At 35.3% G+C, this 14543-nt stretch overlaps 1 protein-coding gene across 1 annotated transcript; it reads left to right on the top strand.

Moving 5' to 3' along the window:
- Window positions 1-12056: 12056 nt before the first annotated feature.
- On the top strand, window positions 12057-14169 carry LOC114723058 (uncharacterized). Its single transcript, XM_028909199.1, has 4 exons — window positions 12057-13395; window positions 13505-13679; window positions 13761-13945; window positions 14039-14169. Exons 1-4 carry the CDS (start codon window positions 12057-12059, stop codon window positions 14167-14169), a joined length of 1830 nt encoding a protein of 609 aa, XP_028765032.1.
- The last annotated feature ends 374 nt before the right edge of the window (window positions 14170-14543 follow it).

Below are 14543 nucleotides of genomic sequence, written 5' to 3' on the forward strand. Positions count from 1 at the left end.
CAAACTAAAAGACGGAGGCAAAGTAAGTTTTGGTGGCAATCAATCTGGAAGAATTGCTGGAATCGGAGAGATAGGAAGGAATAAAGGAATAAAGGCTGAAGAAGTGTACTATGTGGAAGGTCTGTGTTACAATCTACTCAACATTAGTCAGAGTACCGACAAAAACAACTGGGTGATCTTCGATTCAAAAGAATGCTTAGTAATAAGCAAAAACGATTTGCCATCGAAGAAAGAAGAGTTGAATATAAAGCTGAGAGCTCCAAGGGACGGTAACTGCTATACACTCCAAATTGACTCTAAATTTCTGAAAACTGTTTTATTAGCCAAAAGGAGGAAAGTTGGGTTTGGCATAAACGTCTTGCACATATTAACATGAATCAACTCTCAAAATTAACAAAAAGGGATTTGGTTATTGGTTTACCGAAAATTCAGTACGAACATGATATTATTTGTGATGCCTGTCAGAAGGGTAAACAAACAAAGTCTTCATTTAAATCAAAAAAGACAGTCTCAACTGAAAGGCCACTCCAAAAACTTCACATGGATTTGGTTGGTCTGTCAAGAGTGAAAAGTTTCAGTGGAAATCTATACACTCTTGTGATAGTTGATGACTATTTGAGATTCACTTGGACTTTTCCTTTTCTTTCCTCTAAAGATGAAACGTTTAATGCATTCATTGTTTTTACCAAAAAGGTCCAAAATGAGAAAGGTATTTCCATTGTGTCAATCAGGTCTGATCACGGAGGAGAATTTGAAAACAATGAATTTGCAGACTACTGTGACGAGTATGGAATTGATCATAACTTTTCAGCACCAAGAACTCCTCAACAAAACGGTGTCGTGGAATGGAAAAATAGAGTGCTCACAGAAATGGCAAGGGCAATGCTGAACAAGAACACAAGTGTTCTGGGTAAAAGCAATGAGCACGGCTTGCTACATCTCCAATAGAGCCTACATCAAAACACTGCTCGAGAAAACACCATATGAGCTATACAAGGGAAGAAAGCCTAACCTGGCTCATCTAAAGATCTTCGGGAGTAAGTGCTACATTCACAACAACAACAAAGAGAATCTTGGTAAATTCGATCCGAAAGCTGATGAAGGTTTATTTCTTGGTTACTCTAATCGTAGTAAAGCTTATAGGGTTTTTAACAAACGTACTTTTACAATTGAAGAATCAATACATGTTGTGTTTTCTTAAATTGAGCTGATTTCAAAACATGTAGATGATGATGCTGAGATCGTTCAAAATTTTCAAAAACTGGATTTAAACAAATTTTCAAACAAATTACCCTCAGAAGAATGTTTAGAAGACAAAAATGATTTAAATGAACCTTATTCACAAGAAAATTTAGAGCAGCCTAAGGCTTAGAGACATAACCGAGACCATCCTTTAGAACAAGTCATTGGTAAAGTCAATGAAGGAGTCAAAACCCGGAGACAAGTGTTCAATAAAGTGCACTTCTCTACATGCATCTCGCATATAGAACCTATCAATGTTGACGAGGCCCTATCCAATGAATTCTGGATAGTTGCAATGCAAGAAAAACTTAACCAATTTGAGAGAAATCAAGTTTGGGAATTAGTACCCAGACCTAATGATCATCCGGTCATAGGCACCAAATGGGTATTCAAAAATAAGCTCAATGAATCTGCACAAATTGTTAGAAACAAAGCCAGATCAGTAGCTAAAGGATATAATCAGGAAGAAGGCATTGATTATGAGGAAACCTATGCTCCAGTGGCTAGATTGGGGGCCATACGAGTACTCTTAGCCTTTGCTTGCATAAAAGATTTCAAATTATATCAAATAGATGTTAAAAGTGCATTTTTGAACGGCTATATTTGAGAAGAAGTATTTATCAAACAACCTCCTAGTTTTGAAGACTTAAACTTTCTTGATCACGTTTATAGACTGAAAAAGGCTTTATATGGTTTAAAACAAGCTCCTAGAGATTGGTACGAACGACTTAGCAATTTTCTAATAGAAAAAAGATTTGAAAGAGACAAAGTGGATGCTACTCTTTTCATTAAAAGAAGTAGGAAAGATCTTTTGATTGTTCAAATTTATGTGGATGATATTATTTTCAAAGCTACTAATGAAGATTTTTGTTAAGAGTTTGCTAAGCTAATGCAGGGAGAGTTCGAATGTCAATGATGGGAGAACTGAATTTCTTTCTGGGATTACAAATCAAGCAGAAGAAAAATGGTATATTTATATCCCAGACAAAGTATCTGAAAGAGTTACTAAAGAAATATGGATTAGAAATGCCAAAAGTGTAAAAACTCCTATGAGCTCAACCATCTCGCTAGATACAGACAAAAAGGGCAAGGACATGACTCTGACCAGATATAGAGGTATGATTGGTTCATTACTCTATCTCACTACTAGCAGACCGGATATTCAACTCAGTGTGGGAATGTGCGCAAGATATCAATCAGCCCCAAAAGAATCACATGAAGAAGCCGTCAAGAGAATTCTCAGATACCTTGTCGGAACTCAGAATTTGGGAATCTAGTATCCAAAGAAGGGAGCAGAATATCTAATGGGATACTCAAATGCAGATCATGTAGGATATAAGACGGACAGAAAAAGCACCAATGGACAATGCCAATCTTTCGAAGGGTGCCTTGTCTTGTGGTCAAGCAAAAAGCAGAATACTTTGGCAATTTCCTCAACAGAATCAGAATATGTTGCCACTGCCAGCTGTTGTGCTCAGATTCTATGGTTAAGACAACAACTACAGGATCTAGGAATCAACTTGAAAGAGATTCTAATCCTATGTGATAACACGAGTACAATAAGCCTGTCTAAGAATCCAGTCCATCATGTTTAAAAGAAAGATGTAAAAGTAGAATTTATTCCCACCGAATATCAAATAACAGACATTTTCACGAAGCCTCTAGATCAACAGAAATTCAACTACTTTAGAAGAGAATTGGGAATGGTAAATCCCAATGAGTTGTAAGAAATCTCATATTATCTCTCAAATTTGAATCTTTAGATTTAATGTTTTGATGATTAAATGACTAACTTAAGCATCGGTGTGGATAGAAATTTGTTTTGCAAGAAGCTCTATTTTATCAAAGAAAAATAGAGGTAAACAAAGTATGGAATAATCAAACAAGACATCAATAATCATAATGCCACAAAGGGAAAATTTATCGACTACCTGATTGATAAATGCAGCATGTGAGGAGAAAGAAGAAATTTAGAACGATGATTATCGATAAGCTGATTGATAAGTGGATTATCGATCAAAACATCGATCAGAAGCGACAAGTTTTTGAGACACTTCATTGAATTTTGATAAGCATTAATCAATAAGCTGATCGATAAGTGGATTATCAATCAAATGATCGATAAAACATACCAAGTACACATGCCCTCTATCAATTTTATTGATAACTTGATCGATAATTGTCTTGAGTGTTCTTGTGTGTTCTTCATATTTATCGAACACGTGATCGATCATCTGTTGATCAATAACATGATCGATAATTCTAAATTTTATAACGTTAAATTTTTGAAAACCCCCCGTCAGTTATCGAACCTCAGCTCGAACAAAACCGTTCCCCTGTTTCACGCAACAGTCCAAAATCACTATTCCATTAAATTTTTGACTCCCTTCCACTTGAATCCATCTCTGCCACTTACTCGACCTCCACCAAACTCAAAATACACTCCTTCAACCGATTAATTCCTCAGAAATCGTTCGATACCTCAAAAATTGGCAAGAGTAAAGCAACTGAACATTGAGCGGGAAGAAAGCACTAAGAGATGATCTCAACCAAGCGACACTACTCCCTTGGGTACTAAGAAGAGGTATAGATCGAAAGTAAGGGAAGAATCATCCAAGAAGAGAGGAGTCCTTAAAATCTGAGAGAGTCCGGCTGAAGAGCAACCCACTCCTCTAAGAAAATCTCCCCGGTCCAAATCCAAGCTACCAGTAGTCACTGAGGAATCAGAAACTGAGTCAGATGAAGGAGCCTTAATTCAGAAAGCTGTAAAGACCGCCTTGAGAGTTCCCATCCCTAGGAAATCGAGACAAAAAAAGCAGAGAGCCAGTGAAAGTGTGTCACGACAGATTCCTACTGAAGGTATTCCATCTGATTTTTCTGAGCTGTTGATTGGAAACCTAGATAGAGATGTGAATTTGGCTAAGTTTAAGGCAAATTTTGCAAATCGAAGATTTTGTCCTATGGTGTCTGTGGATATTGAGAGTCTAAAGAAAAATAAACAAATTAGTTTGGACTTGAGTAACCCCCTGGAATACTATTCGAATTGGCTGATAATTGGTGGAGAATATTGTCCTGAAGTAATTAAGAGATTCTATTGTAATATGGAATCAGTAGAAGAATATGATGAGCAGGACAATCTGATAGAAGATTACTTAAGGGTCAAACTTAGAGGCCGAACCATCCACATTATTGGTACTAAGCTGAATGAGTGGCTGGGAACCCAAGAATCTGTAAGAGGGGGAGATATGAATGATATAAAAGCTTATAAGATTTTGATGCAGAGTGATGACTACCCTGGAGAGCTAAACATTCCACCTAAGCAGATGTGTGATTATTATAGAATAATCCACTCTATCTATTTGAGGAGCATGATCAACAAATCCGGGAGCTTTTCACATTTAACTCAGGATGATTATTTACTGCTGACTAGGATAATTAGTGGTGAAAAGATCAACATAGGGGCCTTGATCTATAATGAAATAAAGGATTTTGTTCTTAACAAATCCAAGTCTACGTCAATCCCCTATCCTCAGTTGGCCATATACATCCTACAGGCAAATAACATTGCCCCCTTTGAGCCTGGGGAATCCAAGACAAAAGTTCCTGCTTTTGGTATCACCCAGCTGAACAAGATGAGGATTCCTGTACCCTTCAAACCTTCACAGAAGAAAATTCAGAAAGATAAAGGGAAGCAACCGGCTGCCAGCACTTCTAGAACTCAAGATAAGGCCGAATCCACTGCCACTCCCTCTCATATCCTGGACCATCATTTATGGAGAGATCAACTAGGGACATGTTTCAAACTGAACTTCAAGAGTTTGATAGGAGAGTCTATGCCACTGCCAGAGACTATGGGGAAGTCTCAAACAGAAAATTTGAGGGCATTTCCAAAATCCCAGATCTTCACTAACAAGCAATGATGGTTTTGGAAAAGGAGGTTTCTCAGAGATTTGACCATGTTGACAGAGAGATCCAAGAGCTCAAAGGGATGGTCACCTCTCTCTGCAACAACTTCTCTGCCCCCAGCACTACTTTTAGCTTTGAGGACTTACTATCTCATCCACCATCTCCTCCTCACCATGAGCCTGCCCCATCTACCTCTCCCATACCCACTTCTCCTATTTCCACTTCACCATCTGTACCCACTACCTCTCCTACTCCTTTTACCACTTTAGCCCTTATTACTATTCCCCAGCCAGGCCCTTCTTTATATTTTCCACTATTCTCTCCACTTTCTCACCTTCTACCTCTTCCTATTCCACTGCTCGTGCCTACTGCTTCTACTCCTTCCCCTTCTTCTTCTGATACTGACAAAAAGGGGGAGAAGGATTCTACTGTTTAATTCTATTGTTTAAGTTTTTTTTATTCAATTTCTGTTATGTATGATAAGGATTCTACTATTTAATTTTGTTGTTTAAGTTTTTTTATTCAATTTCTGTAATGTATGTTTCTCACAGTTGTTGCTTACTAATATGATAGTTGTGTAATTTTGTTGCTTATCAGTTAAAGTTTCTTTTATGCTGCCTTTCTGTCTCATTTTGATCTGATCTGATTTGATTTTATTTGATTTTACTATTATCTGATGCTACTTAGTTAATATCCCTCACCTATGTTTTATCATCATCAAAAAGGGGGAGAATGTTAGGATTAAGGTTTTGATGATAACAAAGTAAGAAATTTGTGTTTCAGTATGTTGATTGATCATCTGATCGATTAAGAACTTATCGATAAGCTAATAGATAATATCTCTGTACAATCAAGTAACTTAGCAGAAACTTTGATCGATTACGTGTTAGATAATGTGTTGATCGATCATTGTTAACTTAGTTGTGTATGAAAGTCTGGAGTAAATTATCAATCACTTTATCGATAATCAGGATGATCGAACATCTATCAGATAAAGGAATATAAATCTGATAGGCAATTATCAATCACATGATCGATAAACAGATTATCGATAAGAAGACAAATAAATGGTAATGCGCTCTACTCATTCTATGTTTTGCTTTAGTCACCATTTTTTGATAATATGATCAAATATTGCTTCATAACACTCTCTATGCAGGTACTTATTTCAGCAGCTTATCGATCACCTGATTGATCAGCAAATTATTGATCACATGATCGATCATCGGTACATCGCTCTTAGTTTATGGTTCTTCGATCACCAGATTGATAATCAAATTATCGATAATATAATCAATTATTGTACTTACATGTTTACCTTGTTTTTCACATAACGTGATCGATAAATCAATTCTTTGACTTTACAGGATTAAACCACTTTATCGATAACTTCATCGATCATTCATTAATCGATCACCTATTCGATCAACCTACATAGTCTGTGTTTTTATTGAATATACTTTTGCTTATTGTTTATCAATAAGGTTATCTATCATCTATTTATTGATAATGTGTTCAAAAATTATTGCGTTAAAATCTATTTTAATAACACCGTGTTTATCGATAACCTGATCGATCAACAAGTGTTCAATCACTTGTTTGATCATGGAGCGATTTCAGTTTAAACTTCAACCAGTCATGATGTTTCTCAAAATTTATCATCTATTTCATTCGAGCTTTTCTCAGCCTTCATGATTGTCTTAATTCTCTATTTAAACAGAGATTCAAAATCAAAAGTGACCTTCATCTTTTTCTCTGCATACCAGTATGATGTTACTATTTCCTTTGATCGATCACCTGATCGATAAATCATTAATTCATTACTTGATCGATAAACTTAGTTATCTGTTTCAAAAGCTCTTACTCTGAATAATCGATAACCTGATCGATCAACCAGTAATCAATCACCACTTCGATCAAGCACGATCAGTTATTGCTCAGCATATTTAACAACTGATTGATTCTACTTGTAAACTATGAATGTTCATTTTATCATTTGTTCGGTTTTGCTTTTGATCTTACTCTGCAAAGAAAAACTTATTGAATCAATGTATTATTGTAGATTACAAAGAAAAACCCAACAGCTCTCCAACGATTGTCTAAGTAGCCTGTAACCTACCTTATCAAAAGCATTAATGGCGGAAACCGTTGCAACTGGGAAAACACGCAACCGGACTCTCAATGGCTAGAAACTCTTCCATCTAACGGTTACTAAACTACCTCAACTATGAAAGGCGTGAAGAAGCATTAAATGAACAGATTGAATACGCGAGCTACCCTCTGTTGATCATTTACTGTTGCATTCAATACTCTGTTCTTCCATACACCGAGCTTCAGTGATTATCATTTATTCACTCTGTAAGAGAGTTTATATGTTTTATCATTAATCACGTCTTGTGTGAAACTCAAGAGTGTGGACTCTTGAGTGGGATTGTAACCTTACGGGTAGTAAGGGGGAGTGATTAAGAGTATCAATTACTGTACTAAGGCACTAAGAGCTCGATCAATCTTGGAACATAGTGCAATACTCAGAGGTGTTCTGAGGACTGGACGTAGTTCAAATGGTTGAGACCGAACCAGTATAAATTCTGTGTCCACTTTTCTACAGTGAAATCTCTCTAACTCACACTCTGTTTCCATTAGTTCATTGTTTTAATTTCGCAAAATTTTTATATCTCACCCAATTCACCTCCCTCTTGGTTGAGACTACCACTAACATAGCTGTAAGTTCATCATCCACTTCAAGGATAAGCTCTTCATCAAGGTTTACATTCATAAAGTAATTGCAAAGAATGCAACATGTAGCAATGATCAACTTTTGAGCTTTGACACCATAAGTAGGCTCTGCAGTACTTGATAAAATTACAAATCTTTTTTTAATACTCCAAAAGCCCATTCAATTGCTTTACACAATAATGCATGTCAAATATTGAAAAGTTTTCTATGATTTTGGGGCGAATTTCTACCTAAATGTTCTTTCAAATGGTACCAAACTCCTCTATAAGATGTTGTAAGACTACCTGTTAACATGAATCTAGCATTGACTAGGTAATATTTCCCTATCATCAAATGAAATAGTCACTTTATTAGTTTTAAATTTGTGATGTTATTTAATTATTTCACTTTTTACTAATTAGTAGAACTATTACCTTGAAGAATCTTAAGGCTATCTTCTTGTCTTAATGCATCTTTTATAATCCTTAAGTCAAATGTAGTGCCTTCCCACCTAACAAGCACATAAGTGAACTTTAAATAGAATGTGCAAGTTGTTAACACATTTTGTGTAGGGAATTCCTTCCTACCGTAATAATAAGGAACATCCACCCTAGGTACTTTAGCACATATGTGTATTGTATCTATAACCCTAACGTAGTCCTTAAAATATAGCTAAAATTTATCGTTAACCTGAATTTCAGGAGGGACTCTAGAGACATCTGGTTGTATAAGGAATTTATCTTCCAATCTAATGATAGCATCTAATACACTATGGAAATGACAGCTAACCGTCTCACTAGAATGTCCACTACTTAAAAAAAAAAGTTATTTTCGTCTATTTTGGAGGCCTTTTTTTGTCTGTTTTGAGGGGGACATAGATGAAGCAGATGTAGATAAAAGCTGTTATTCGTCTATTCGAAATAGACGAATACGACCCATCATATTTGTCTGTTCAATCAAAACATACGAAATGACACATCAATAGACGAATATGTTCCATAAAAAAAATTTCCTCACAAATATGAAATTGCCCGAATTTTTTTACAGAAAACCCTGAAAGATTTGCAAAAAATAAAGTATAGCCAATTCAACAGATTCAAATCCATTTCATAATCCACAATTCTATTAACATCAATACACAATAATTCAATAGATTCAGATCCATTCCATAATCAACAATCCTAATAACATCAATACATAATAATTCACCAAATTCATATCCATTCCATAGAAAAGAATATATACACAATCCTAATAACATTCTAATATGTTTTAACAATCAAAATAATCCTAGACACTTTAGTACCATCCAAGCCAACCTCATGTATCATTTTGAGAGTAAAACTCTTGAAGAAATTGTCCCACCAAACAATCTCGGATAGCATCAATCTCTTCATCATTATAATAGTTGTCATCATCAAAGATCTGTAAGTTATAAATAAGAAGATTGAATTCATCAAAATAAGATAATTAAAGAAAAACAATTCAATAGAAAAAAGCAAATAATCATAATTAAATGAATTATTACCATCTCAAAATTTTGAATACATTCAGACTCAATAATTTCATATATGAAACGGATAATATAATATCCACACTCTACACTTCCTGGTTGTCGATGACACTATAAAATCAAAGTGAATATGAATATGTATATATTAGTTGATGACATTAAAGATTGAAAATGTTCTTACTTTTGTTTGTGCTAAACAGTCTTGCCATTTTTTTCCCTCACGTTTCCCTTCTCATATATAATATGTTTTGAAAGACCTATGACCAAATAGAAATGACTAGAGATTAGAACAACTTAATGAAGTAGGAAAACTAAATATATGATGATAAAACTTATGTGTCAAAGACATGTTTCATTTCCTTGCTTGGGGGACGACTCAATGCATTAAACCAGTAAATGACATTATCTCTGGGGCAAGGAATGCACAACGACCAATGTCGACTGAAATATAACAAGAAGGAAAACCTGTATAATATGCAATCATTAGGACAAGCGTGTATTTTTTCATAGCCCATTCCTATCTAAGACAAGATTTTCTTTGGCTCATAGACACTATTTGGAAGAACATTATCAGTCGGAAGCATATCACCTAACAATTGAAGTAATTCCGTAAAACTTTTATCTGTCCATCCATTAGTTGCCTTCAAATTGAATAACTTCAATACAGCTATCAACAGTGTATACGTAGAACACCGAGGGTATAAAGCTATTTCTACATCACTTTGCAAGCTATCATTTATATGTGATTGTGCGGAGAGCCCCAGCCTAACATCATGAATCATATCATGCATTCTATCATTGAATCCACCCACCACTTCCTCTTCTTCAACCAATGGCATTGTTCCTCTTTCACCATGCCATATCCATATTGTATATTGAAGATTTATCCTCTCACAAAATAAGTGATCCCTTAAACCATCAATAGTCAATCGTTTCCCATTTAAACAATTAATACAGGGGGAAAAATACTTTTCACTTTTGTCATAAGCATTCCTCTTGGTAAATTCAATAAATTCTTCTACGTCGTCCTCATACTCCTTAGATGCAAGGAAAAAAAACAGACCGGACTGGCTGGTTCAATCGGAAAACTGGTAAACCGGTCTCTAGTTGGTCCGGATGAGTTGCTTAACCGGGGAACCATCGAACTGGGAAAAAACTGGTCCAACCAGTTATAACCAGAATGAACCGGGTATTTCCCGGTTGGCTGGTTGGTCGGTTTTTTTGCCTGTTAGCACCCCAAAAACATTGTCGTTTTATTTATTGAAAAAAATTTTTTTTTCTCTTTGGTTCTTCCTTTCCTTTTTGCTCACAAGTCGCAACTGTCTCCCATTCTATCTTTCATTTTCCCTCCCCTGAAAACTGAACCTGGCAACAGCTCACCCGACTTCCTCCCTCAAACCAAAATCAATCCCTGCTCCTTAGTGTCGCCGACGGCACTACAGTCTCTGACAGAGGTCATTGTTCAGCAGAGCTCCAAAATCACAGTCGTAGCTAGTCTGATCTCCCTCAATGTCCTCGCAGTCTATGGCAGATCTGAAACCGAAAATCACAGCTTTCCACCTTGCAAAGTCGCTATCTATCACATCACTAGTCTGGCGGTTTGAGCTCGCAGGTCTCCCTCAGCGTGACCACGTCCTACTTGGCCTTTAGCATTCGCAGTTTGGCAGTTCACAGAAGCTAAATCCAGAGTCATAGGTCTCCCTCAAATCCCACTCGGCCACTCAGCATTGTCCCTTCAGTGCATTAAGTTGTGGGTAAGCTCAAAACTTTTCCCTTTCAGCTAGATTGTGTTTTTAAGATTAAAGAGATGTATTTGTTCTGCTTTTTTCTCTTCAGCTGTCGAAAATTTGGCAGGGAGGAGATGAAAATTGTATTTTGATTTCTGATGAATACTTGAAGTAGGAGAGAAAAGTAGATGAATTTGCTGAAATAATATGGATTATCGGATTAAATTGATTATGGACAATATACAAAGTATGAACAGATTAAACTGATAACTTAAATTGATTTTGTTTCCTTTGGAGATTGGATTAAATTGATTCTGGATAGATAATGTTTCACATGTTTCCATGTCTGATGTATTGATTGGTGATGTTTTTTATTTGAAGATTTAAGACATATAATTATGTACAGATGCATACGTTATGTTTGTAACTTGAAGCATTGATTGACATATCGGTATATGGTAGATAAATTGATACTAGATTAAATTGATTTTGTATGGATTTTGTTTCCTTTCCAAGAGGTAGCAGTGATGGATATTTCAAATAATCAAAGTTCTAGAAATGATAATGTCACTCCTAATACTAAATCTTCGACTCCCAATACTAAAACTTCCACTCCTTCTGCACCCACTTCTTCATTACATGCAAAGACTGATCCTGCATGGGAACATGTTGCTTATTAAAAAGAAGGGACACAAAATGTATACACATGCCTTTTTTGTGGTAATAGTTATAGAGGTGGTGGGATAAAAAGAATGAAGCAACACCTTGCTGGTATCACTGGTCAAATATCTTCTTCTAAAAAAGTTTCGCATGATGTACATCATAGAATGACAAAATCTTTAAAAGAGTGTTAAAAAAAATCTATTGGAAATATAGAAGAAGAAATTGAAGAAACTCACATTGATTCTCCAATTATCATGAGTAGTGCAAAAAAAAGAAAAGCTACGGGGAGTATGGACAATTATTTTGCTCCTCGTACAACTCCTGATTCCCAGCCAAGTATTAAAAGTGCATTAGCAACAAAAGAAGCAAAACACAATGTGAAAATGTTGATTGCTGAATGGGCAATTGTGAACTGTATTCCATTTAAAGCATTTGATTGCCCGTTATTTCAAAAAGCTGTAGATGGTATTGCTTCAATTGGCCTTGGGTTTAAAGCCCCTAGTGCTTATGATTTCAAAACTAATTTGCTGAGTGATTGGAGAAAAGAATGTAAGTTACTTATTGATAGCCATCGAGCTAAATGGAAAAACAACGGCTGCACACTCATGGCTGATGGATGGACTGATATCAGGCAACATACTTTGATAAATTTCTTAGTGTATTCTACTCACGGTATGGTATTTGTGAAGTCTGTTGATGCATCAGATCTAGTCAAAGATGCTAAAACTTTGTTTACACTATTCTGTGAAGTTATTGAGTGGATTGGTCCTAAGAATATTGTTCATGTAGTAACTGACAATACAACCAACTATGTAGCATGTGGCAGGTTGATTAAGGAAAAGTATAAAAGTATTTATTGGTCACCTTGTGCTGCTCATTGTTTGAATCTTATATTGAAAGACTTTTCCAGCATGTCTCATGTGTCAGACCTCGCATCAAAGGCATCAAAGGTAACTATCTTTGCATATAATCATATGGTTTTCTTATCATGGCTGAGGAAAAGACCGAGTTGGAAAGAAATTGTGCATCCTAGTGCCACAAGATTTGCTACGACATTTATTACATTGCATAGCATATATATGCATAACAATGACTTGCAGGCTCTAGTGGTTGATAAGCACTTTGTGGACCATAGATTATCGAAGACTGAAGCAGGAAAAAATTTTAGTGCAATCATTTTAGATAATCAATTTTGGAATGATTGTTATCAAGTTGTGAAGATTGTATCTCCTCTCATCAAATTATTGAGAATTGTGGACTCAGATGAGAAACCTTCATTACCTTATGTTTATGAAGGAATACAAAGGGCAAAAATGGCAATTAACGAGATGTTTAAGAAGAATAAGGAACTGTATAAGCCTTACACAACAATCATTCAAACTCGATGGGATAGACATCTGAAGACCAATCTTCATGCGGCATCGTATTTGTTGAATCCTGCAATTACATATGGTCCAGACTATCCTAGCAAGTCAAAATTGATGATGGCTTTAATTGATGTTGTGGAGTCTTACTTAGATGAGGATATTGATGGCTTCCTGGTAATGAAACAAGCGACTACTTATCGCGAAAGGAAGGAATCTTTTACTAGACCCTCATGTCAAAAAGCTGCACAAAAACTAGACCCTTGTAAGTATTATATTCAATTATTCACGGTTATTCACTAATTTTATATAATATTGGATACTAAATGTGTTTTATTATGCAGATGAATAGTAGACATATTATGGTTGTTCAGTTCTAGAATTGCAGCGTGTTGCAATGCGTATTCTTAGTCAAACTTCTGCTTCTTCTGGTTGTGAGAGGAATTGGAGCTTATTTGAAAGAATTCATACGAAAAGAAGAAACAGATTGGAACATAAAAGGCTGAATGATTTGGTTTTCACCAATTATAATCTGCGACTGAAGCATAGGTAATCTTGAAAATTGTGAATACCTTTAGTTTTTTATTTTAATTGATTTATATTTATTTGAAATTTTATTTGTCATTAAAGGATTACATTGAAGAAGAGAAAAAGTTATGATCCAATTGACTATGAAAACATTGATATGGTGGATTTTTGGGTCGCTGAAGAAGATCCCACTCCGGAATTTAATGATAGAGATGTGGCTTCATTCGAAAGCGTCCTTAACAATGAGGGCATTGCTAATTCAACAACTCTTGAGAAGGCTAATGAAGGTTTATAACTTTATATATATAAGTAAGACTTTATTTCTATACAAATATATAATTTTTTGTATGATTGTTAATATTGATCATTGTTTTACATAGGTGATGAAGATATGGACACTGCTGACCCTCCACCTTTACAAGATGATGTTGTTGCTCCTGCTTTTCCTCATCTAGCTGTTGACATCTCAGTCCATGCCAATGATCTTAGTGATGACTTTGATTTTCCATAGTGAAGATATGCATTTCATTAATATTTGCTTGGTACTATTAAACATTAAACCAACTTTTGTAGCTTCTCATCTTTTTTTTTTATTGATTATTATTTATAAATTTTGTTTCATTTTAATATTATGAATTAAATTATATTATTTTAATATGACCGGTCTGACCCCGATTCGACCTCGGTTCGACCAGTAACCCTTAACCCACTGTCTCGACCGGTTTAATACCTCGTCCAGTTTTTTGTTCCTTGCTTAGATGTTCTCAAAGCACTCATCCAACTACGATCAATTTTGTTAATATATAAGTAATTGTAAAAAAATTTTAAATTTAATTTAAGACTGAAATCAATAATACTTTAATTTCATGTAATTCATACAGATAG

This window comes from Neltuma alba, unplaced genomic scaffold (genome assembly GCF_004799145.2).
Source record: "Neltuma alba isolate B1F8T4 unplaced genomic scaffold, ASM479914v2 tig00012123_pilon, whole genome shotgun sequence".
NCBI classification, from domain to species: Eukaryota; Viridiplantae; Streptophyta; class Magnoliopsida; order Fabales; family Fabaceae; genus Neltuma; species Neltuma alba.

Excerpts from the sequence above, each read along its gene's own strand:
- LOC114723058 (XM_028909199.1), top strand. The coding sequence starts at position 12,057 with ATGGACAATTATTTTGCTCCTCGTACAACTCCTGATTCCCAGCCAAGT. Across the intron at positions 13,396-13,504 it reads TGCACAAAAACTAGACCCTT|TTCTAGAATTGCAGCGTGTT; the intron begins GTAAGTATTATA and ends ATGGTTGTTCAG. Across the intron at positions 13,680-13,760 it reads AATCTGCGACTGAAGCATAG|GATTACATTGAAGAAGAGAA; the intron begins GTAATCTTGAAA and ends TTGTCATTAAAG.